Raw genomic sequence first — 23353 nt, forward strand, 5'->3', positions numbered from 1 at the left:
CTCTGGGTACATCGATTTGTTAAACGCCAACCAGAGCTCCGTACGCGCTTTACGCGTAGATACGACTACCAGAGGGCCAAATGCGAGGATCCAAAAGTCATTAGCGAGTGGTTCGCGCTTATACGGAACACTAAGGCCAAGTACGGTATTGTAGATGACGATATCTACAACTTCGACGAGACTGGGTTTATGATGGGTATTATCTTCGCGGGTATGGTAGTTACGACCTCAGACGGCCTTAGCAAGGCGAAACTGGCCCAGCCTGGCAACCGCGAATGGGCAACGGTAATCCAGGAGTCAATGCCCTCGGCTGGGCCATCCCTCCTTTCATTATCTTAGCCGCGCAGTACCACCTTGCCAACTGGTATACCGAGTGCAACCTACCGTCCACCTGGCGCATCGCAACTACCGATAATAGCTGGACTACCAATGCGGTAGGCCTAGATTGGATCAAACACTTCGACCATTATACAGCGTCCCGTATAAAGGGCAAATACCGGTTGTTAATCCTCGACGGCCACGAAAGCCACCACTCGACCGAATTCGAGCGCTACTGCCAGCAGAATAACATTATCACGCTCTGCATGCCTCCACATTCCTCCCACCTCCTCCAGCCACTCGATGTTGGCTGCTTTGGGCCGCTAAAACAGGCGTACGGCCGCCAGATCGAGGACTTGATGCGCATGCATATCAACCACGTAAGCAAGCTCGAGTTCCTCTGTGCCTTCCGCGAGGCCTTCTACGCCTCTATAACGGAGAAGAATATACAGGGTGGCTTTGCAGGTGCTGGCCTTATACCATACGATCCAGAGAAGGTGCTTTTAAGCTAGATGTAAAGCTTCGTACGCCAACACCTCCAAACTCACGGCCCGGCACTGCACAACCTTGGGTCTCCCAAACACCACACAACCCTCGAGAAGCCAATTCACAGTCAACGCTTATTAAGACTCGCATTGCCAACCATCAAAATAGCTCTCCGACTTCAATGTTGGCTGCGGTAGACCAGCTTACTAAGGGTACAACAGCTATAATGCACCAGGTGGCTCTCCTTCGTGCAGAGGTCTCGTCGCTCCGTAAGGCCAATGAGGCATTAAGCAAACGCCGGAGAGCTAAAAAACACGCGTAAGGCTTGGAGGGTCACTTACTGTACAAGAGGCACAGGATCTACTGGATCAGAAGGCCGTGGATAGGGAGGGAGTGCAAGAAACGCAGCCGGAAAGTAGTAATGCAGGGGGCTCGTACGAAGGTTCGGTGCTGTAGTGTGTGCGGCAAGCCTGGCCATAATGCGCGCACTTGCCAGGAGGCTGCAGAAGCATCTGATTCAGCTGTTTCTGATGTAATTATAGTTAATTCCTTATGTTGATGTGGTATAATTGAGGATGGTTTGTTAGGGTGTGCATCAGGCTCGAGGGCGAGCATAAGAAGGGGGAGATGGTGTTACACGGCAAAAGCCAACTACCTATAACTATGCCCAACAACACCGCCGATACCACCGCAAGGAGGGGTAACTGCACGTTGAGAGCCTCTCATTCAAAGTGAGGCAGACAAACAGAGGCATGGCGGTTATCAAAGGAAGGCCACTAGCCAGGAGGATATCGGAGGACTTGGCGATGGCCTGAGGCCAACAAGGGCACGGGCCACGCGAGGAAGGATAAAATACGCGTTTGGAAACACCAAGACTGTATCTCTTCTTCTTCTTTTCGGTATCACAGACTTCGAGGCCATTGTTCCACTGAAGCAGCCGTTCCTGCCAGTCCGAAGCACTTCTGGGTCACAGGTTAATGTAAATAGGACTTCCTCTCGTCACTGGGCCATATTCAAATTGCACCTTCCTCAGATCAGTCAAATTTGCAGTCTCTCTCAATAGATGCTGAAGTTCATTCCTCTTCCACCCACCTACAAAGACTTTCTCTCGTTATGAAGATTGGCAGTCTCTTCTCAAGCTAGATGCCGGAATCTCTCCTCTTCCACATATCTACAAATACTTCCTCTTCCCACCTCTCATCTTGTGCTCTCGTTCAAACAGTCTGAATCACCAACTACTAACCTCCTTCCTTTTATCATCCAGTTAGGCAGAATCGCACTTTCCTCATGCCAGTCGAATTCCCAATCTCTTTTCAGACTTGATGCCAAACTCTTGCTTCTCCCACGGCCTTACAAATACTTCCTCTCTCCCTCCCATCTCACGTTTCTCACCCAAACAGCCTTGGGTCCTAGGTCGCCAGACAGTCTGAACCACCGCGGGCTTCTGTAGCCTATCTTTACACTCCACCTTTCCATCCTCGCTACTCCATTTTATCTCTACTCACACTCCCTATCGGCTCCCATAACCGACTTTCGTAGGTAACCTACTTCCATAACTTTTGCCGACCTACCTCCACAGTGAGGTCCAGTTTCTGACCTACTCCATCAGTCTTCATCTCGACAACCTCTCTTATCGCCATCTAAGCTCTTACCTTGCTCCTGCCCCCTGAAACATCCTCCTCCAAAGCAGTTCCCAACGACAAAAATCCTGCCCATCACCATCGCAGCAACAGACAAGAGGGGCTCTCCTATCAGTAGAATCTCCCGTTTTCTGCCCTCCAGCTTTGTTATCGTTCCTCAGCCTCTGGACTGATCTCCCGACCATCTATTAACCCACATCTCTTCTCTCAAAAGTCTTCTTATTTCACTTCTATTGCTTTCAACTGAGCGAGGCCTACTCAGCTCCCTTTGACATCTCTTCAACTCGATCTCTCTGTCTGGGTCTACCTACCCATCCAAACCATCAACCTCACGCGTATCGACGGATCCAACAAGACATTAGGGTTGTTAACCGAGGCGTATCAACTTGCAATTTAGGCCTGATTTGTTTATGATGTAGGCCTTTTTCATCTTTGAAAGAGGCCTAAAAATGGATAATAACGACGGTGGTGGTGGTGGTGGTGGTGATGCAGGGGGAGGAGAGGCACCTGGGGGTAGATACTGCGTCATGCCAGGCTGTAACCAGCGGCAGGCTCAGAGAAGGCTACTCCTGCAGAGGGAAAACGAGCGGTTGCACGGGGAGCTGAGGGAGGCGAGGGAGGAGCTTGCGGGGGAGAGGGCCGAGAAGGAGAAGTTGAGGGAGAGGGTGAGGGTGTTGGAGGCGAGGTTGGGGCCGGGGGTTGCATACTGAGCGGGTAAGTTTGCTTTGATTCAGGGGGAAATCCAGGGGCTAACCAACAATGAATACAGACGTGGCAGGGCTTGCTCAGGGACTTTCTCAGTGATGTGCCGGGTTTGACGTATCGGATGGTTTTTAAGCAGAGTGCCAAGGAGGAGAACATGAGTACGCTGGTTACTTGGAGGCATCCTGATTTGAGGTTTGTGCCGGGGGTGCGGGCGGTGGTGGAGGAGGAGAGTGAGGAGGAGAGTGAGGAGGAGAGTGGTGAGGAGGGGAGGAGAGGGGAGGAGGAGGAGAGGGTGAGGGGGGGGGGAGGAGGAGGAGGAGAGGAGGAGGGGAAGGAGGTGATGATGACAACGAGCTGCCAGGAGCAATGCTGGACCCCCTGATGGGCATATTGACACGCACCCCTCAGCAGGCTGTCGTCAAGTACGCCAAGCCCTTCCCCTTTGAGAAGCTCCCCGGGTTCATCCAGTTTGACATCTTCAAGAAAGTCCTCTTCAAAGACGGTCAGCTGATCCACTGCGTCTCCCGACTGGACGCCTTCCACCCCCCTTCCACCTTCCCCCCCGAGGAAGAGCTGGAGCGACGGTCTGGACTGCGGCACTTCTTCTTCTGGGGTCCGGAAAAAGACTGCTGTGTCAACACCGACGGCCACGAACCCGCCGAGGTGCTCGCTTTACTCCAAGGCTCCAAACGGTTCCTCTTTCTGGGCACGCACGTCTTCTACGGGCTCAACACCTTTGCCTTTTCATCCCTGGGCGAGTTTCATCGCTTCTGTCAGGGGAGCGGGGTTGCGAGGGTGGAGAGGATTCAGCATGTTGAGATTGTCTGGACGGGCAACCAGCACCTCACGGCACCGACATACAGGCGGGTGGCGGCGAATGGCGAGGAGGTTGGCGCGCCCATGGTGCCGTTCTCGCGGAGGACTCACGCGTTGAGCTGGCTGGTTGATATGAAGAGGTTGAAGACGCTGGTGGTGCATATCAATGAGTCGCAGAAGAGTTGTATGCGGAGGGGGACGGAGCACCCGGCTATGAAGAGGCTGCTGGGGAACAAGACCAAGGGGCAGCCTAATTACAGGATGAATAGGGCTTTGAGGACGGTTCAAGGGGTGGATTATATTTACCAGCTCAGGGGGATGGAACGGGTGAAGTGGTATGATTTGAACAAGGCGGTCCGCTCGGGTGGTGGGGTGAGGCACGAGGTGGAGGATTGGAGTTTTGAGAGGGATATTGAGACTGTGGTCGCCATGCCCAAGGTGCCAATTAGGGCCGAGGGGAGTCGGTTAGAGAAGCTGAGGAGGCTGGTTGGAAGGGGTTCGTTTGGGGATGATGAGGAGGATGGCGATAGGGGTGATGGTGGTGGAGGAGGAGGGAATGGTGGTGGGAGTGATGGCGGTGGTGGCGGAGCTAATGCGAGCCAGGGCCAGTGGAAGCCACTCGAGAAAGACTGGGAGCTCGTGAGGGATACCTACAATCTGGAGAACGGCCGCTGCTCGTACGATGAGCTCAGAGAGGGAGGAAGTAGGGAGTATGATGCCGATGTGGCCAGCTTCGCGCTGGGAAGCAGCAGGGGTGGAGGAGGAAGAAGAGGAGGTGGAATGGCTAGAGGGAGGCGTTCAGGGAGCGTTGCAACGCACACAACCACTACAGGCTACACATCGAACCTATCCACCAGGATCTCAAACCTGTCATCCAGGCTCTCACAACTCCACTCCAACTCTTCAAACCTTGCTCGCCCTCCCTCGATTGCCCACTCCAGGGCCAGCTCGCCGCTCTTTGTAGGCAGCTCAGATGACGACAGCGAGCTGGTCATCCTAGACTCGGGGCCCATGTCCTTCAACAGAACCACCGAAGCCGCCGACGGAGAGCGCTTACGAGCCATGCTAGACGATCTCCTCCCCGCCAACCCCTCTGCTCAAGGTAGCATGCAAACCTCTCATTCAACAGCCCCAAGACGCTCCACCACCACTTCCTCCCTCTTCGTCAGCGGCTACAACACCCCTCTTATCAAAAACTCCAGCACACCAACTCCTCAAGCTCCCCCAAGAACCCCCTCAATGTCAGCCTTGCCCCCTGGCATCGCCCAACCCCCCAGCGGCGGGCTCTTCGTCACCCCTCGCCCCTCCGCTCCCACTCCTCCCCGCCTGGCACCATCAACACCCTCCATACAGCGGGAGTCATCCACCCCCGTCCCCATAATCCACCCCTCTAGGTCAGGGGAGCAGATCGATCTCACCCATGACGACGACGCGTCCGAAATCGTGGATTTGACCGAGCAAAACGACGAGGACACCGACGATGACAAGGACAGTGTCATCTCCAGCGATAGTGACGACGATTCCGACAACGAGGAGGAGGAGACACCCGAAGCGAACCTGCTCAGAACACCACCTCCTAGCTCACGCAAGAAGCGGGGGCTCGATGATCCAGGGGGTGAGGACGAGGGTAGCCCCAGTAAGAGGGCGAGGAATGAATAAATGGGAGTTGAAAAGGGGGTAAATGGGTGGGAATGGGACTGATTTTCATATTGATATGCGTTGATTTGTTGCTTCATATAGGAGACGTTGCATTTAACGGGATATCATGTGCCAAATAGGGGCAAAAAGGGGTGTTATTATCATGTATGCTGCGTGGGATGGGAGTTAACGTTGAAATTTCATGGGATTTATAGGTCATTTATTTGGGGGGGGAGTTCATGTAATTAGTTTATATTACCTAACGGGGTTTTACCAATAACAAAAATGCGTTGATTTACAAATATTCTGCTATGATCGTGACTAACAAAATCATTTTGTTACGAGTATAAAAAAGTAGAGACAAGCAAAAAAATCCAAGTTAAACGTGAATGGAAAAAGAATGAAATATCACATGTGCCCACAGCCAGAATCGAACTGACGACCTCATCATTACTAGTGATGCGCTCTACCACTGAGCCATGCGGGCCTATTGGTTGTTATTGTTGTACTACCTACCCCACCCACGCCTTATCATTGTAACCATTCCTCCATCCTTTGCTCCACCACCCCTATACCTCCCCCCTTTACCTCCCCCCTTTTGCCCTCCGCGTTCATTCCTCCGACCCACCATAGCTCTCGCACCACCGCCTTCCCTCACAGCAACACCACATACTACCAGCTCACACAAAATCACAACGCAACGCATACATTCACCATCAGTTACGTACCAAACCCTCACCCCATATCAAACAAAAATTGAATACACATCCCTCCTAATACCCAGCCCCCCTATAATAATTCCCCGCCGCATCATCCCCACCTCCAGCAACCTGCGCACTAGGCGGAACATAAGCCTTATACCTCCCCTCCCCTCCCCCTCCCCCAGCAGCGGCACCACCACCAGCACCAGCAGCACCCTCCCCAATCCGACTAGGTAACCCCTGCCGAGCATCAAACGCCGGCCCGCTCGGCTTCAACGGCGGAGGCGACATCGTGGTCACCGGCACCGCCGGCCTTGACGTGTACGGACTATCCGGTGCACCACCATATCCCTCACCTCCATACTGCCCACCCGCATTCGCAGCAGCAGCATAATAAGGATTGGTCTGCACTCCCCCGGGAACAGCCGGCGGGGGAGCACCCGGAGCACTCGGAGCACTCGGCGCACTTGGGCTGGCAGCCGCATAAGGATCGTCATTGTTGTTGGCGCTATAAAACGAAGCGTATGACCCGCTCGGATTATGATGCGCCGCAACAGGCGAGTCATAAACCGATGTGGACAACTCCTGCGGCCCTCCATAACTTTGCGGACGAGGGTTACCACCCGGGCCCCCTGTTGACGGGGACTGATAAGCCGTGTACTGCCCCTGAGGAGGAGGCGACACAGAAGTCTGGATCGGGGCCGGCTGCTGCCCGCTAGATGGCACCCTCTGTTCGTTCGGACGTTGAGGGTATCCCTGCTGCTGCTGTGGCGCTTGCTGCTGCTGAGGAGGTTGTGGTGGTGCCTGTTGCTGAGGCGCCTGTGGTGGTGCTTGATTTGGCTGGGATGGAATCTCCGCACCCGCGAAATACACCGGTGCAGGAGTTCCCGTCTGAGGAGGACGCTGGAAGTTGGGAGAAGGTGAGGATGGTGGATATTGAGATGATTCTACTCGTATATACAAATCAGCTGTTGCTCAGTTCTAGTTTCGCGATCCCTCCTAAGCGCCAAACTCGGCCAATGCCGTACCTTGTTGAGCAGGGGCAGGAGTGTAGAATCTCTGCGGGTCTTGAGGACCAGATGGACCAGGAGCGTAGCCCTGGCCGGCAGGAGGATACCCTCCAGGAATCTGTGGGCGCATCGCGTATTGGTGATACGTGGGACCAGGAGGGTGAGACATGGACGACTCAAGCAGAGCCTCATAGTCTCTCCTAGCCTTGATGAACTTTTCATTCAGCTGCGTAAAGTCATCTGCACACCCAGTTAGCCAATCCCCATTCGAAAACCCTCCTGGAATGCCATACCTTTCTTCTGAGAGTACTTCTCAATCAGCTTGATAAGCTTAGGCCGAATGGCCAACGTCTGGTGATAGAGCTTCTGTGTCGCAAAGTCAGCCTCCCACTCTCCACCCTCCAAAATCCAGCCCAACATACCGATATCTCCTCGTTATCCTCCTCCCTCGGCCCAGTATTGCTCGCACTCAACAACGTCAACAACTTCTCCACATTCTTGATCTCAGCAAACACCTCCGCCTCCATCTGCGCCTCCCTCTGCAGCTCATCCGGCGTGGGATCGGTCAACTTCTCCACATAATTCAAGGGAAAAATGCCCGTTTTCCCCTTCAATGAACCCCTCCACCAATCCTTATACACACTCTCCAACACGGCAATCACATCCCCCTTCTTGAACTCCAACTCCCCCGGCTCCGACGGCAAGAAATCGTACAAAGCCCTCACCCTCGACACCGTCGCCGCCGTAGTTCCAGAAGCAACCGGCTGGATCGGCGCTGCCGCCTCCTCCTGCTGCTGCTGCTGCTGCCCCTGCTGTTGTTGTTGCTGACCCGCACCGGCACTCCCACTGGGGCCAGCAGCAGCCGAACTACCCCCACCAACTCCCTTCCCCTTCTTCCTCTCCTCCTCCTGCAAGCTCAGCTTGAGCGCCATCTGCAACTCCTCCTCCTCCTTCTGCCTATCCACCTCAGTCAAGCTATTCTTCTGCGGCGCGCTAGGAGGGTGCAGCGTGGGGTTGCTCTGCTTCAGGCGATAGTAAGCATCGTACATGATCCCCAGATCCGGATCAGACTTGAACATGTCGCTCCAGTCCTTCATCCTCTCCAGAATCTTCGCCTTGACTTGATTGTGCGTGTTCCGGTCGTTGGCCAGTTTGAGAAGGGCATCGGTAAACGCGCGGGAGGAGAGCTCGCGGTGCATGTTCTTTCCACAATTTTGGGAGAGGGCGTTTGCGACCTGCACAGGTAAATCATTACTTGTTAGCAAAGGGGCCAAGTGTGTGTGTATGTGCGAGTAACAAAAGCAAAATGATAACCCACCTCAAGAGTATACAACTGCACATTCGCATTCCGATGAGCCAGCCTCTTAATCATGCTCTGCACCGCATCCTTGCTCCCATTAGCATCGCTCGCTACCCGGTCGCAAACCTCCATGATGGCTCCCCAGTCCTCGGAAGTAAGATTCTCATCCGTGGCCTTGTCTATTGTTCACTTGGTCAGCATCCCATTTCATCAATCATGGACAGAAAAGAAAGACATACTAATGGCCTCATCATACGGCCCGGCCGCCGCCGCTCGGAACATGCTGGGCGAATGTGTTGCTAAGCTTGCTATCCCTGGCAGAAAAGGCCGATGCGACTCGATCAAAAAGAAAACTCTTGTGCTATCCCAACCCTTCGGCAGAGAAGATGCGCGGTTTTTTGTCTAGGGTTGGCGGTTTCGGCGTTGCTGGTAGGTGGTGGTGAAAGGTTCCGGAAAGGAAGCTCTGACGTCGGCGTTCGATTGCTTGCTCCAGGTACGGGGACGGATAAGCTCCCCCGCTTCCCGCCCGTCAGTTCGTCGCTGTTCTTTCTGTCTGGTCTTTTGGCTCGTCTCGCCAGGAACTGGATAGTATTGCTTTTTGCTGGAAAGACTGATATCTCAAACGGAGGATATCCTCTCTAGGTGCGGTGTATTAATTGCACAAGGTTGGTATCGATGATGATCAAAGGTCAAGGTTCAAGGTCAAGTGGGCAGTGCGCATGTGCCGCGTGGTTGGTCAGGCCTCCCACCAAGAGCATGGTATGGTTACGTAAATACTGCCGCGCACTGCACGCTTACCAGCAGCATCACATGTAAGATACAGTAAAAGCCGTAACAACAGCCGCCGCTTCAACTTGCCGCCCCCCCATTGCGTATGCAGCTTGCGCAGCCACGAAAAGAAAACTCCATCCTGGCCGACAGCTCTTGGACATGTCAAGCTAGCACATGGCAGATTTCCTCTCGAGGTGTCTTGGCCAAAAGCCAGACACCTACCATTCTCTATCACTCATACATAATCAAGGAAGCAACAATATCAGATCAGATGAACCATGAGGAACAACGTAAAATTGGGAGCTATGTCCACACACATACACACACACCCTCCCCCACCAGATCATATACAATACAATAATAGAAATATATGGTGTATACAAATGCCATTTGTAAATACACCTCATGCTGATGCTCCATGCATCCTCCATCTCTATCGCTTCCAAACATCCATGTGCTCGCTCCGATGCTATGCCGTTCCTCTTCTTGCTGTCTGTTTGGTTTTCACAATCTCTTTGCCACCCACCCATCCCAACCTCACCAATCCCCTATATCCCTAACATCTCATTCTTTCTGGAAACATAACTCAAAACAAACCAAACCCCCATGTTAAAAAGCAATCGCTCGCTGTTGTTCCTGTCCTGATCGTCCCCCTAGTCCCCCATAACATACAATCCACTTTGCAACGCCAGAGAAACAAAAAGGTAGCCCACAGTTGACATGACCAATCAAACAACCCAAGAAAAGATCATGACCATCCTTTCCTCAAAACTCCTCGCAACCCCGGTTCCCGTTCATTACTTCCGTCCTCTAGGCTCCTCCTCCCAGGTCCCAATTCACTCAGTTCAAAGAGCAACGGCTCTTCCGTCGGACCATCCACACTGGTGCCCAGCCTCGCCGATGAAAATGAGTTTGGCCTATTCGTCCTGACGGGATATCGCACGCCCCGACCACCGAAAGGACTGGCGATAGCCGCCGGCGGCACATCTCCTAGACTCTCACTCCCATCCTTGTTTCCCGCGCTACTGCCTTCTGCCGCAGTAGAACTCTGCCCGCCTGCACCTCCCTGATAGGCAAGCAGCGTGCTCAATGTCGGTACATCCTTGTCTGCACCCGCCTCAACACTGGCGCTGCGCTGGCCAGGATACGAATCCACATCAGCCGCCAGCGAACGGTGCTGCTGCACCACCGAGCTAGATCGCCGGTTCGGGTTGCCCACATGGTACAACCTGGGCGATAGCGGAATGTCAATAGCACCCGTGCCTCGCCCGCCCTCCTGCGCGACAGGAGTCTCCATATCTTCGGCTTCGTCTTCCTCGGCAACAGTGACACCAGAACTCCTACCAGCACGGCGGGTCACCTGCCCCGGAGCTTGATAATCAATAATAGAATTCTCACTCAGCCGAGACGGAATCGCTGGCGTGTGAGGGGTGTGTGGCGAGAGTGGCTTGCCAGGAGAGGTAGACGTCGACATGGAAGCCGGGTTTGCCATGCTGGGCACGTTGCCGAGTTGGCGGCTTGACGTGCTGGAAGAACGCTGCAGATGCATCGACGACGCCATCGAGTCTGTCAGGACATTGTTCGTTTCCCGCATCATCTGATACTTGGACAGCTGGTTGGCCGTCCTCTTGGAGGCCGAGGACTCGCCCTTGCTGTTGACCTCAAAGCTTTTGAGCGTCTTGTGGCTGTCCAGGGCCTTGAGAAATTCCGAGATGTTATCGTCATCAGTCACAAAAGAACCCGAGCTGGCGATACCTCCGGCTTCGGTCAGAAGGCCCGATCCAGGTTGAGCGGATGATGACAAGCTCTGCTTCCCGCTGCTGGCCTGATCGTCATCGCCCCTGCTCTGCCCGCCAAATGAAAGGCGCCCTCGTCGGTGAGTAAAGCTGCTGCTGTACCGGTTCCCAGGCTTGGGCGATCCCGACACCACAGGTACATCCTGTGGAGGTACAGAGGGACCCCGCAATGATGCAGCCATTCCGGCTGTCAGCGATGATCGATTGCCAGACCGACTAAACTGGCTGAGTCCTGACGGGCGCGATAGTGATTGCGGGGACGGTGGCACGTCTGCATCCGCAAGTCTGGGAGAGCCTGAAACTGAGCCAGCTTTGAACGGCTGGAAAGAAACGGATGGCCTCCGAGAGCTTTCCTCCCCAGTTCTCAACGGAGGTCGGGTCAGAGCGCCACGGATAGGTAACGAATGTGGCGCACTTGGCCGCTCCACGCTGGCTGAAGTAGACTCTGATGGGGAGCTCGTGTCGGATCCAATAGGGCGGACCTGTCTCAGTGCAGTGATGGGGCTTGTTCCCAGCGCCCCTTCGCCATGGAAGGTGGACAGACTGCCATACGTCTGCTGGGGACCCGGCGTTTCACGACCGAGCCTGTGAGCTGGGAGCGAGCCCGGCTCGGCATACGAGTCCGATCTTCCATGCCTGCGTGACCGGTGCTGAATGGTTGGCCTAAAGAAGTTCTCCTCCACCATGAAGCGCGAGCTCAGCAACGATTCTGAAGCGTCTACCCGAAAGTTGCAATCGTTTCGATAAGTGACCGAGGCGGAAAATCGGCCCACGGGGATGTCAAGATCTCCAAAATCATATGTGGTCACCGCCTCCCTCCCATCTCCCTCGTGGAGTGGCTGTCGTAATGGGTCATATGTGGTGAGATACTCGGGCTCTGCAGTCGACACCCGACACTTGACTTGCAGTGCCGGATGGACTCCCTTGGCGAGCGCTTGTTGCGAGTACTTCCAGCAGGGCGTGACGCGTGTTGCCATAAAAAGTGTGCGAAAGAACATGATGGCCCTCTTGTATAATGTCGGTAATGTTGGGGCAAAATCGCCAAGGCCGTTTGTTGATAAATCTTTGAGCTCGATCGCCCACCGCTCCAGGACGACCTCGGTATTCTGCGCTCGCGGTCGTCGGCTTCCAAATCCATCGTCACTTGTTTCTGAAGGATTCAGGGCTTCCAAAACATCCCACCTCTTTCCGTTGTCGTCGATGAGCACCAGGCTCTGGCTGCTATTTAAGCTGGAGGCATCGATGTACGTCTCGATGACTAGGGGCGGCGGAGGGCTCTCGAACGAGCCGGACGTCTTGTATACCCGAAGTTCATGCCGAAAATCGTCGGTATCGTCGGTGTCTATAGAAAACTGGTTGCTGTCAGCGGGAGTATATCACATGCAAAACAACCTGTCCGGCCGTAACTTACCCATTTGTTCACCACCTTGGTCCCATCGGCGTTCCGGCGGGAAGTCGGCCCAAGGCTCACGCGAGACCCTAGAATGAGCACAGCGGCTTTGAGGTAGAAGTTCTGTCATGATATCAGCCTTGTCCTGTCCTCCCCTTTCCACACCCACGTACCTGGATGATCTGGTCCAGCTTCTTGATGGTCTCCCGGGGGGTATCGGCGCCAGAAGATGCCGGAGGACTGCCCGGGGCTGCGGCGTCCGAGCCGGTGCGGATGCGGTCCCTCGGGTTGTTGGTACGTGTGGGGTTTGTCTGGGGAGAAGATGCGGGGGAGGACACCCGGGGCGGGTGACGGGATTGTTGATGCATTGCTGCGGCTAAGAATGGAGGTTGGGGTCGGGACAATGGACTTTACATCGGTACGGGGATATTGTGTAGTAGGTAGGTAGGTAGGTAGGTTGTTGATGTGTTGTAATGTTGCAGGATGGCTATCGAGAAAAAGTCAAGGTCAAGCAAGTGGTGCCGAGTGTTGTTTGTCAAGAAGTTCGGATCGAGACAGATGTGGAGGTGGATAATGGATGGTGGATGGGTGGATGTTTAGGTGGGAGGGTTCCAGCGGGTGTTTGCATCCATCGTTTGAGGCGGCGAGATAGGTCAGGATGGGAAGTTTGAGAAAGAGGGGATGATGGCCCAAGGCGGATTTCAGGGGGAGGGGAAAAGGAGGATGCTGGTTGGCGGTGACGGTGACGGTGACGGCGACGGCGACAAAGTGATAAGTGGTCAAGTCCCAGTCCCAAGGCAGACGGCCGGCTGAGGCTCTAGGGCTCCCCCAGTGTGGTTCCACGTAGTAGGCAACGGGAGCGTGCAGCTGCAACGAGAGAGGCACGAAACTGTCTGTCTTTTTTTACAGAGAATGTCGTGCGCTCTTCTTCCGATAACGACAGTCACCTCAGTCACCTCAAAGTCATAAACAGACGGCGATGTCGGAAGAGAACCCACGGTTAACACGGTCGATGCGCCAGGCGATCGAGATAAGGATTGACTCCCTCACTTGTTCCTGGCTGCATCGACTAACGTAAGCAGGCACCTCGTGGTCAAGGAACAAGGGTTCTTTGGCAGGAAGCTTAGCCCAAAACGGGCGCTACAACAGACTGGCAGTCGTCTGTCAAGTGCCAGCATAACGGGGAGCTTACAGCTGGCAGTTTTGGTCTACCACCACCACTATCTTTCAGTCATCAGTCCATCATCGGCTTTCTTTTCGGAGAGAACTCAACAAAAAGAGACAAGTGCCGCCCCCCCTTCCCCGTGACCGTTGAAACTGGTGTGCTGGTATGTACATAGTGCAAGCCTCTCTTTCGTCATCACATCACGCAAAACCGCCAAGCACGACCAAGACGAGCGATGATGCAATGTAACTGGGTTGATTTCCTTATCTCGTATCATCGCTCATCGGCAGGCAAATGCACCTCGCTGCCAGCCTCCCGCTCACCACCTGCCTAGAGCTAATTCTCTTGTTTTGACTTTAAAAACATTGAGATGCCTAGATCCTTTGCATATATTTTCTGCAGTCTTGGTCCTGAGCCGTTCTCCGCTGACAGATAAATATCGATGGCTGGGAACTCATTCACAAGAAGCTTCAGTCACCACTGGTTCTCTCCACAGTCCAACGTGTGGCATTTAAGTCTAGGTATCAGCCTCCAACGGCTTGCAGTCTTACGGTCTAAGAAGTTGCCTGGTCACCAGTAACCTGTTGCCTCCTCTCATTCCGAACTCACCAATGACCACACAACAAGTTGAGCCTCTACCAGTCTTATCACGATATCTCTTCTCTGTGCTCTCTTTTCTCCAGGCATACAACAAAAACTCTCAGACCTCGAAACCCCAAAAGCATCCCCACCGGATTACCCCTTTCAGCCTCCGTATGGTGTGCCTGTGTCAGTCTCTGGATCAACCTCGCACTGCATTGGACACAAGACACACCTGCCTCCCCGAACCACTGGTCAATGGACTCAACCAAGCCTTTCCACACCACAATGTTAATTACTTCCCATGTCACACGTCACTCTTCTCTTGTCATACAGAACATAGAGAACCACCCATCGGCGATAAGGGAGATGAACCAGGCCTTACTTAGCCACTCACACTTCCCAAACAACTTGCACTTTTTACCCTCGGCAAAGATAGCCCACACCCAGCAAATAGGACCTCAATCCGATCTGAGGCTGTCCGTCCTGCATACCTCGTGCTTAGTTGTCCGTACATACATACACGCAAACACACACACAGCAACCCATCACATGCCAGCCTTCTCTCATGCAAAACAACAAAGATATGCAATGCACCACAACGTGGGATTGTCCAAACCCTGAGTGGCAATTGACCAACAATTGGCATTCGGGAGAACCAGCCTAGGTAGACATTGGACAAATCAACCTTGCAGACCTAGCGTTTGGTAGCTAAGCCTCATATACAGGTAAGGTAAGGAAGATGGTCTCGGACAGCAAGAGTATATGCATAGGTAGGTATGTGTTCGGACGTGCGTGGTATAATGCTAGATTTTCCACTGAAGTCAAGTCTCAAAAGCAAACCATGTTACACTACCGCGCAATTGACCAACAATTGCATACCCACGGTGCCTATCTCAGAGAGGACAAGTCACCCAACATCCACAGAGTGCAAGTGTAGATAAGATGTCCTCAAAGACGGCGCAACTCTCCATCGCCAATGAACACCGTGACCACCTAGGTACCTAGCCATACATCGACGGCCGACCAACTGAAAGGCCATTGAAACCACGATAGGTAGGTATCAAACGGATCTCTCAACCAGGTCAGATCTCGCGACCAATTATTTGCTGACTTGCTCACCATGTGGAAATGTATAACTCATATGTGTGTATGTGCTGCATAGGTATCTATCCATAGTATGTACGTACCAACGTGGCCACCCATCAATCTGCCACATACCTCTCTTCCCCAAACCAAGATATATATATATATACAAGCGAAAAATGCAGCCAGAGCAGAGTAATCAAACCATGCACAAATATTCAAGTCCTTGTTGCCACGCTCCCAAAACTCCATTTATGCGTTGCTGTTGTGCATTCAGAATCAAACACTCAACTCGTGACACCCCTCAGCTCCCCTCACCAACAGCTACAGCAGCCGCCGGCCCTGACGCACCCGACTGCTCCCTCCTCCCGCCTCTCCCCCTCCCCTCCCTCTATTCTCCCTCGACGGGCCAGCACCACCACCCCTTTTCTCCCCCTTTCCACCTTCACCCCCCACCACCACCACCTCTCTTCCCTCTCCCTCCTCCTCCCCCCCTAGCATTCCCCTCACCAACCCCCTAGCTTTATCCCCCTCTCACCCTCACCACCACCACCCCCACCTCTCCTCCCCCCCCGTCCCCTCTTATTACCACCCTCCTTTTTACTCCCTCCCCCCCCAACACCACCCAACCTCCTCCCCTCCTCCTCCCTCATCCTCTTCTCCTCCGCATCCCACCACTCCTGAAACGCCTGCTCCTGCTGAATCTCCTCCAAGCTCCTCTTCGCCGCCGCCTCCTTCACGCTCTCTTTGACTCTAATCTCTTGCTGCATGATATCCTCCATCGTGAAGCCCGCCATCAAGTCCCTCTCCAGCTTGTGCGCAGGCACAATGTAATTTTTCGAGTGCGGCACCAGGGGCTCTTCCTTCTTTGCAGGAACAGCAGGAGGTTTGGAAGCGCTGGATGAAGGAGTAGAACGCTGACCCGCAAACCTCGTGTCGGGGGAGGCGTTCCTTATTGTCTGTACCGGTTTGACGGCGGGAGGGAGGAGTTGTGGTGATGGCTGAACAGGAGGTTTAGGTCCACCCCGGCCTTTGATAGTAGCCAGCTTCCACGGTGCCGCGGACGCGGACTCATCTTTGGCTCGTTCCCACGCATTCTTCGACTGCTGCTCCGCCTTCGATGCCGCCATCGCCAACTGAGCGTCCTTCTCCGCCTGCTGCTGCCTCTTCTTCTCCTTCTGGCTCATCTTTCCTTGAGCAGGCCGTGGGGCACCCCCCTCCTTCACCTTCTGCGCCGCCAACCCCGCCGACAGCGCCGACTTGGGGCTCTCCGACTGGATGATGCCCCTCAGGTCAAGCTTCTCCGTCAACACAGCAGCCGCACCACCCCACGGAGTCCCCGTCTTGACTGGAGTAGTACCACCTACATCCACGGGACGGGTAGCAGCAAGTGTAGGTTTTGCAGCACTAGGCGCGGAATACGGGCTGACCGGAGGCGACGACTGCTCAAGGCTCATCCAGACTTTCTTCCCCTTCCCCTTCACCGAGCTCCCCAGCGGTGCGATCTTGTCCTCCGCGGGTACTTCACCAGTCTTTCGGGGTCGCAGGGAAGGACTGTTGATAGGCGAGGAATCATCCTCCTCCTCCCCCTCCATGTCAAACATCATATCCCCCTGCTCCACCTTCGCCTTCAAATCCGGACTAAAAGGCTCATTCCTCCCCTTCCTGACCCTATCAGGCGTAGGCGTGAACAAACTCCCCTCCTCCAGACTCCCAAACTTGGTCCTCCCACTCACAACACCCATCTTCCTCTCCTCCTCCTTCTGCACCTTGAACCCCATCTCCCTAACCCTAACCTGCCTCTCCTCAAGTACATCCTCCGCCAACTCCGCATCATCCAACTGACTGCTCAGCTGCGCCCGATAACTCGCCAGATAAGGATAATGCGCCAGCTGGTTATCCCTCACCACAGCATCCAGCTCCAGCAACAAGTCCTCATCCAGCTCGTCAAGCAAGTGATTCTCCAGCATCGTCTCCAGCTGAAGACAAATATACTCCAACCCCGCGTCCTTGAACTCGGTAACCGAACACGGCCCAATCGCATTGAGAAAATGCGCAATATTCCGAATATTCGCAAACCGTCCCATGACCTTCTGGCATATCTGCGCCAGTCGGTCCAGCATCAAATAGTTCGCAGTCGACATGACCTCCATGACCAGATCCAAAAAGTCATCAAACGTGTCGCAAACCGCCGAGTCAAACAGCTCATCCCCCGCATCTGCGTAAAGATACTGCAACACATACCCAAACGCCGTAGAGTCCATGTGCTTCATATCAAGCCTGATAATCCTCTCCTCCTGTTGCCTACGACCAGCAAGCCACGCCCCCCCGGACCGCCCAAAGAACAAGCCCTCAAACCACGGACACCGCCTGCACAAAAACCTGCTGTGAACAGCCACCTCCGTCCCATCAAGCTCGAGCAGCGCATCCCCATCCTCAAAAAACCGCCTCCTGTCCCCCTTGAGCGCAGCCCGAAAGTCCTCATCCATGCACCTCTCCGGTTCCACCTGCAGCCTCGCCGCAGCCTCAAGGTTGTGCATTTCGAGTCGCGCGGCCAGTCTCATGACCTCCAACCGCACCTGGCGGTACCGGTACGCCAGCGCAGGAGCATGCCGCGTATAGTTCCACACCGGAACCACCCGGTCCCGGTAGGCAAAAAGCACGAGGTTCAACAGCGTGAGCAGGTCCAAGCCCTGGAGGCAAACGACCGTTTTGCTGCCGTCGTCGTCGTCCTTGTGAACGGTGAACAACTCATGTGCGTAGCTGCCCGTCCCCCGAAACTCTGACAACGCTCGTCGGAGTACCGAGCTGCGCGCAGAGAGTAACCAGCTGTGCACAGGAATCTTGAGCTCAGGGGCGGACGACACGCAAACGACCGTGTCCAATGGTTCGTTTCGGCATCCCCACATGGCCAGGTGCTGAGCCAAGTCTCTCTCCAGATCCGGGGACCTCAAGATTTCATAAGCGATATCCCCAAGTCGTGCCTCAAGATCAGGGTTCTCCCAAAACTTCCGGCTTTCTTGCGTGGATTCCCCATCCTCAGAAGCCTCAAACCCCTCCAGACAGTTCAACGGCGCCACATCATCCCACAGAGTCTGCTCATCCACCGCCAGCTGCTGCTTCATCACCTCCGAGTCCTCCCGGATAGCAGCAAAAGCCCCATACGCGGAGGCCCGAACAGTAGCAACCTTGGTGATATAAGGGACGCGCTGGAACTTGAAATTCCTCTTCGATTCCGAAATGTTGTTGGCGGAAGAAGCGCCCTTGCCTTTTACACGCTTGATCCTTCGCCACACAGCTCCAGACTTGGTGCTGAGAATCACCGAACCATTTTCCCCGACACCAACCGAACAGACCCCGTCTTTACTGGCATTCCAGATCCGTTGAGGTGCCGTCACGGCGCCCTTGAGTTTGGACGGGTTCGTCGTCGATGTGGCCGGTGGGTTCGTTTCCATCTTGTGATCCAGATTCATGGTGAACAAATCACCCCGTTTCGTCAACGCCGCAATGGTTTCTCCGCCCGAGGTGATGTAGCTGACCTGATTCCAACCTACTTCATGCCGATTTGACAATCTGAGGTTGCCGATGTAGTCAAAGCTCGCGAACGGGAATTTGACAATATGATAACCATAGCCCGTGAAGATGCATACTGTGTGGTTCTGCAGCAGGATGGTTGTCGCCTTGTCAATGGCGCTGACCATGACAATCGGCGACGAGAAAAGGGACGCGGCCACCTTTCTAGGGGTTTGCTGGTGTTCAAGCGATCTCGAGTCAGCATCCATCAAGGCCAGCTGGCCAAGATTCTTGCCCCAGCAGTAAAGCGATGCACCCGTGTGAGCAACCGAGTGTACCGATGAGGCAGCGACGCCAAGAACAACCTCCTTTTTCAAGGCACCAAAAACTTGACGAGGTATGGTGCTGATGGGCTCCTCGTCCTTCCTCGCCGGAGCAGGAAGCGCATACCCTAGCTGTGACTGGGCATTGCTGCCCCAGGTCCACAAAGCACCCGTGTCATCAACAGCCATGGTGTGATTTTGTCCCAGAGCCACCTGGACAACCCTGCGATCGACAAAGGGGCCCTGCACAGGAACGTAGGTGAAGCGCGTGTTCTCATCACCGAGACCCAGCCGGCCACCACGTCCAACACCGCAGATGTAAAGGTTAGAAACCGGATCTGTTGTTAGAACTGCACTGTGGAGCTTGGAGAGCACGACATCCTGAATCACCAATGGCCGGTTCAGGACCAAAGCAGGAATCTTGGACAGATCCTGTGACGCCGGTCGTTGGGCGCCGATTTCTTCGAGATACTCATTGTAAAATCGTTGCAGGAGGTGGTCTGGGCGGTTTAGAAACACTCGCTCGGGAAACTGACGATCGTCCTCGTCCCCAAAGCCCAAGGATAGGTTTCTGTTGCTTCCAAAGGCATACAGGTCTTCTCCGATGCCGTTCCGGTGACTCGCGGCTGTGATGCTCTCAACAGTTTCCTCCGGGTCATCGCTATCCGACCCATCGTCGGCCACTTGGGCACTATCCCAATCCTTCAAATTACGTTCTCCAATCGTCGAGTTGTACAAGTCAAACGGACTGTTGCCTTCGTGGTCTTTCGTCTTGATAAGCTGTCCCACTCGGTTCACCGAAATCATGTGCCCTGTCAAGTCGGCGCGTTCCTTTTCAAGAAGCATCCTCGCAATGGAAATGTTGCCCGCATACAGAGCCCTGTGGAGCGCATTCCAGCCACTCTCCGGGTCCTGGGCGTAGATGTCAATGGCGGGGTGCCCGAGCAGAGCTTCGACAAAAGAAACGGCGTTTTCGGCGGTCGAGGAGGCTGCGCGCAGCAATATCGTCAGACCGGCATGGTCACGGCTGTTGACTTCGTTCCGACCAAGCGATCCATTCCAATGCCCCTGAGTCTTGCGCGACTTTGGAGTCGGTCTCGGTGGCGTGCCATGGCCATGGCCAGGACTCCCCGCAGCCCCTATGTTCGAACTCCGCGCGGCATTCTGAGCGCCCTGGCCGGCGGGCGAGAGGAGGCGTCGAAACTTGTCGACATCGTCTTCCCAGTAGGATTTCCACAAGAGATGAGTCATTAGCAGTCGATGATGGCTGAGGCCGGCCGCGAGAGTCCTCCAGGCGCTTCGATGTTTGCGCACCTCGCTGTGGTCTCTGTGGATCACGGCTTTTTTAAAGGTGCTGTGTAGAAGCGCAAGAAAGACGTCCCCCGGAAACGTGCGTTGATGTCTCGGTCAATGGCCCTCGTCAGAAACACAATGCTGAGTGAGAATTTCGCTGCAAGTGGCAACTTCAGCGCAATGACGCGGATACTTTGGGAGCTCGGTCAGATATGGGACGCGCGGGTGCGATAAGGGTCGAGTATGTCGATGTCTGGTGCAGTGTCTCTCGAATTCGGTGAGTGTCTGGTCGAAAATAGGAGTCAGCGACGCGGTGGCTATGAGGTGTCTAGGAAAAGGAGATGACAAATGGCAAATTGCTGGGGAATAATGCCTCCGTGAATCGTGTGCGCAACCATCATCTTGATAACCCCGCGCCAGTGCCGGGCAGCCCCCTGGTCGGGAATGCGCCGCTATCCAGCCAATCGGGTGCCATGCTTCAGGGTCATGTTCCAAGCTCTCGCCATCAAGAGCCTGCAACCGCTACAATAGGTAATCACTGCTGGTACTAACCTATGCCTGTCGGTCTGTAGCATTGGAAACGTGCGGCTGGTCCACACAACTTGTCGGTTCTTGTCCATGCATGTCAAGATCTAGTCTGGCGGGGCATTCTTGATGGCGCTTGTGGGAGCTGGGGGAGCTTTGGGCGATGAGGTCTGTGCTGATAGCTGATCCAATCCAATGGCTGATGGATGTCCCAGCCCTGCGGTGTCACTGGATGCAGCAGAAAAATGCAGACGATCCAATGCATTCAGCCTCTTCCCTTGACGATAGCTTAGAGATATATGACATTATTCTATGCCGGTAGTCAAAACATGGATGAGGTTATATAGGTCACTCGAAAACAGTTCAACATTAGGTAATCCCACCAAACATCCAAACCCCCCTGTCGCGATGTGAGGCTGGGATGAGCCTCCGATGTCGTTCCCCCCGCGTGGGTTTGGCTGTGAAAATGTGGGGTGGCAGCCCGCCGCATCCAGAACCAAACTTCGGCGTTGCGTGTAGCGCTCTCCGGTCGGTTACTGAGTTCGGGTTGTAGTAGCAGTCAACGACACCTTTTTTTTTCGCTTCACATTTTCTTCGTGATACCCTTTTTTTATTTTTTTCCACTTTCACTCGTAGCCAGCCTGCAGCCGTTCCCGCACCACCGTCCACCCCCAACACATCTCCACAATGGCGTCCGAAAAGGCCCCCCTCCCGTTTGTCTACACCTTCATGGCTGGTGAGTTGCTGCTGCCGTCCGGCCCATCCGCCAAAAACAACTCAGCCAAGACCCAAGACCGAGAGATGCTGACCATGACTGCCCACCACAGGCGCCATCGCCGGCGTGTCGGAGGCAAGTTGTTGTAACAAACCATACTCTAGTCAATTGGCCTGCTAACATGCAAGCACACATAGATTTTGGTCATGTAAGTTGCTCTGACGCCTGCTGCTCGCGTGCCCCACGATGCTAACCGCCGCCCTACTTCCCCAGGTACCCCCTTGACGTTGTCAAGACCAGAGTGTAAGATCAAGCATACACATATACGACACCAATCCTGCCCGGCAAGCTGACAAGAGAGGATCAGACAACTCCAAACCGGCAAGGCCGCCGCCGGCGCCGACACCTACAACGGCATGTTCGACTGCTTCTCCAAGATCATCCGCAACGAGGGGTATGCGCCAAGTTCTTTTTCATAATGAGAAGACACCATGACCAGACCCCGTTAACACTCCCCCCTCTCCTCAGCTTCTCCCGCCTCTACCGCGGCATCACCGCCCCCATCCTCATGGAGGCCCCCAAGCGCGCCACCAAGTTCGCCGCCAACGACAAGTGGGGCAAGTTCTACCGTGAGCTCTTCGGCCAAACCCAAATGACACAATCCCTCTCCGTCCTCACCGGCGCCTCCGCCGGCGCCACCGAGTCCTTCGTTGTCGTTCCCTTCGAGCTCGTCAAGATCCGCCTCCAAGACAAGGCCTCGGCCGGCCGGTACAACGGCATGATCGACGTCGTCATGAAGACGGTCCGCAACGAGGGCATCCTCGCCATGTACAACGGCCTCGAGTCCACCCTCTGGCGCCACATCCTCTGGAACGCCGGCTACTTTGGCTGCATCTTCCAGGTCCGCCAGCTCATCCCAAAGGCCGAGACGAAGCAGGGCCAGATGACAAACGACATCATCGCCGGCTCCGTCGGCGGCACCGTCGGCACCATCCTCAACACCCCCATGGACGTCGTCAAGTCCAGGATCCAAAACACCGTCAAGGTCGCCGGCCAGACGCCAAAGTACAACTGGGCCTGGCCCGGCGTTGCCACCATCGCCAAGGAGGAAGGGTTCGGCGCTCTGTACAAGGGCTTTGTTCCCAAGGTTCTCCGTCTCGGCCCTGGCGGCGGTATCCTCCTGGTCGTGTACACTGGGGTGATGGACTTTTTCCGCAACATGAGGGAGGCCAAGGGTCTTTAAACTGGTCTTTTTGTGGAGCACGCACGCAGCGCTATGAGTTCAAAAAACGGAGAATGAAAAAGGGATGATAGATACCCCCAGGGCGGCAAGCGGCAAACGGTGGTGGCAGGCGCAATAGTTTTTACCAACTGCCTATATTTTCCATACAATTTTCCTGTACATACACAATACATCTAGAGATACAGATTCGCACAAAGAGGCTAGAAAGCACACCCAAAAGGGGGGTTTGAATTTTGATATTTTGCGTAGACAAAATCGTATGTTTTGGAATGTTGTGATCATTGCAATAGTGTTTTCTGTGAGAATGTTATGCTATATAAAGGAACGAAAAAGAAGGGGG

General features: G+C 54.5%; 5 protein-coding genes and 1 non-coding gene across 6 annotated transcripts; 3 read left to right on the forward strand and 3 right to left on the reverse strand.

The window, feature by feature from the left end:
* Nucleotides 1–3515: 3515 nt before the first annotated feature.
* On the forward strand, nucleotides 3516–5624 carry QC764_001470 (uncharacterized protein; the record flags this gene model as incomplete). The annotated part of the gene is made up of 1 exon (XM_062939953.1): nucleotides 3516–5624. The coding sequence occupies one exon, from the start codon at nucleotides 3516–3518 to the stop codon at nucleotides 5622–5624; it is 2109 nt and encodes a 702-aa protein (XP_062800414.1).
* Nucleotides 5625–6018: 394 nt separating this feature from the next.
* QC764_0065670 lies at nucleotides 6019–6090 on the forward strand. The gene has a single exon. It is a non-coding gene; the product is annotated as a tRNA-Thr (tRNA).
* Nucleotides 6091–6209: 119 nt separating this feature from the next.
* HSE1 (ESCRT-0 subunit protein hse1) lies at nucleotides 6210–9383 on the reverse strand. Its single transcript, XM_062939954.1, has 6 exons — nucleotides 8854–9383; nucleotides 8633–8793; nucleotides 7737–8549; nucleotides 7608–7680; nucleotides 7333–7554; nucleotides 6210–7251 (listed from the first exon to the last, which is right to left on the reverse strand). The coding sequence occupies exons 1-6, from the start codon at nucleotides 8894–8896 to the stop codon at nucleotides 6377–6379; spliced, it is 2187 nt and encodes a 728-aa protein (XP_062800415.1). The 5' UTR covers nucleotides 8897–9383; the 3' UTR covers nucleotides 6210–6376.
* Nucleotides 9384–9675: 292 nt separating this feature from the next.
* ATG13 (autophagy protein 13) lies at nucleotides 9676–13449 on the reverse strand. Its single transcript, XM_062939958.1, has 3 exons — nucleotides 12745–13449; nucleotides 12593–12694; nucleotides 9676–12533 (listed from the first exon to the last, which is right to left on the reverse strand). Exons 1-3 carry the CDS (start codon nucleotides 12937–12939, stop codon nucleotides 10134–10136), a joined length of 2697 nt encoding a protein of 898 aa, XP_062800416.1. The 5' UTR covers nucleotides 12940–13449; the 3' UTR covers nucleotides 9676–10133.
* A 2063-nt stretch (nucleotides 13450–15512) lies between these two features.
* Nucleotides 15513–23285, forward strand: QC764_409600 (uncharacterized protein). Its single transcript, XM_062947245.1, has 6 exons — nucleotides 15513–21791; nucleotides 21883–21905; nucleotides 21968–21978; nucleotides 22044–22073; nucleotides 22138–22224; nucleotides 22299–23285. The coding sequence occupies exons 1-6, from the start codon at nucleotides 21743–21745 to the stop codon at nucleotides 23011–23013; spliced, it is 915 nt and encodes a 304-aa protein (XP_062800417.1). The 5' UTR covers nucleotides 15513–21742; the 3' UTR covers nucleotides 23014–23285.
* QC764_409610 (uncharacterized protein) lies at nucleotides 15908–20488 on the reverse strand (the record flags this gene model as incomplete). Its single annotated transcript, XM_062947246.1, has 1 exon — nucleotides 15908–20488. One exon carries the CDS (start codon nucleotides 20486–20488, stop codon nucleotides 15908–15910), a length of 4581 nt encoding a protein of 1526 aa, XP_062800418.1.
* Nucleotides 23286–23353: the final 68 nt, after the last annotated feature.

This window comes from Podospora pseudoanserina, chromosome 4 (genome assembly GCF_035222485.1).
Source record: "Podospora pseudoanserina strain CBS 124.78 chromosome 4, whole genome shotgun sequence".
In the NCBI taxonomy this organism is placed as follows: Eukaryota; Fungi; Ascomycota; class Sordariomycetes; order Sordariales; family Podosporaceae; genus Podospora; species Podospora pseudoanserina.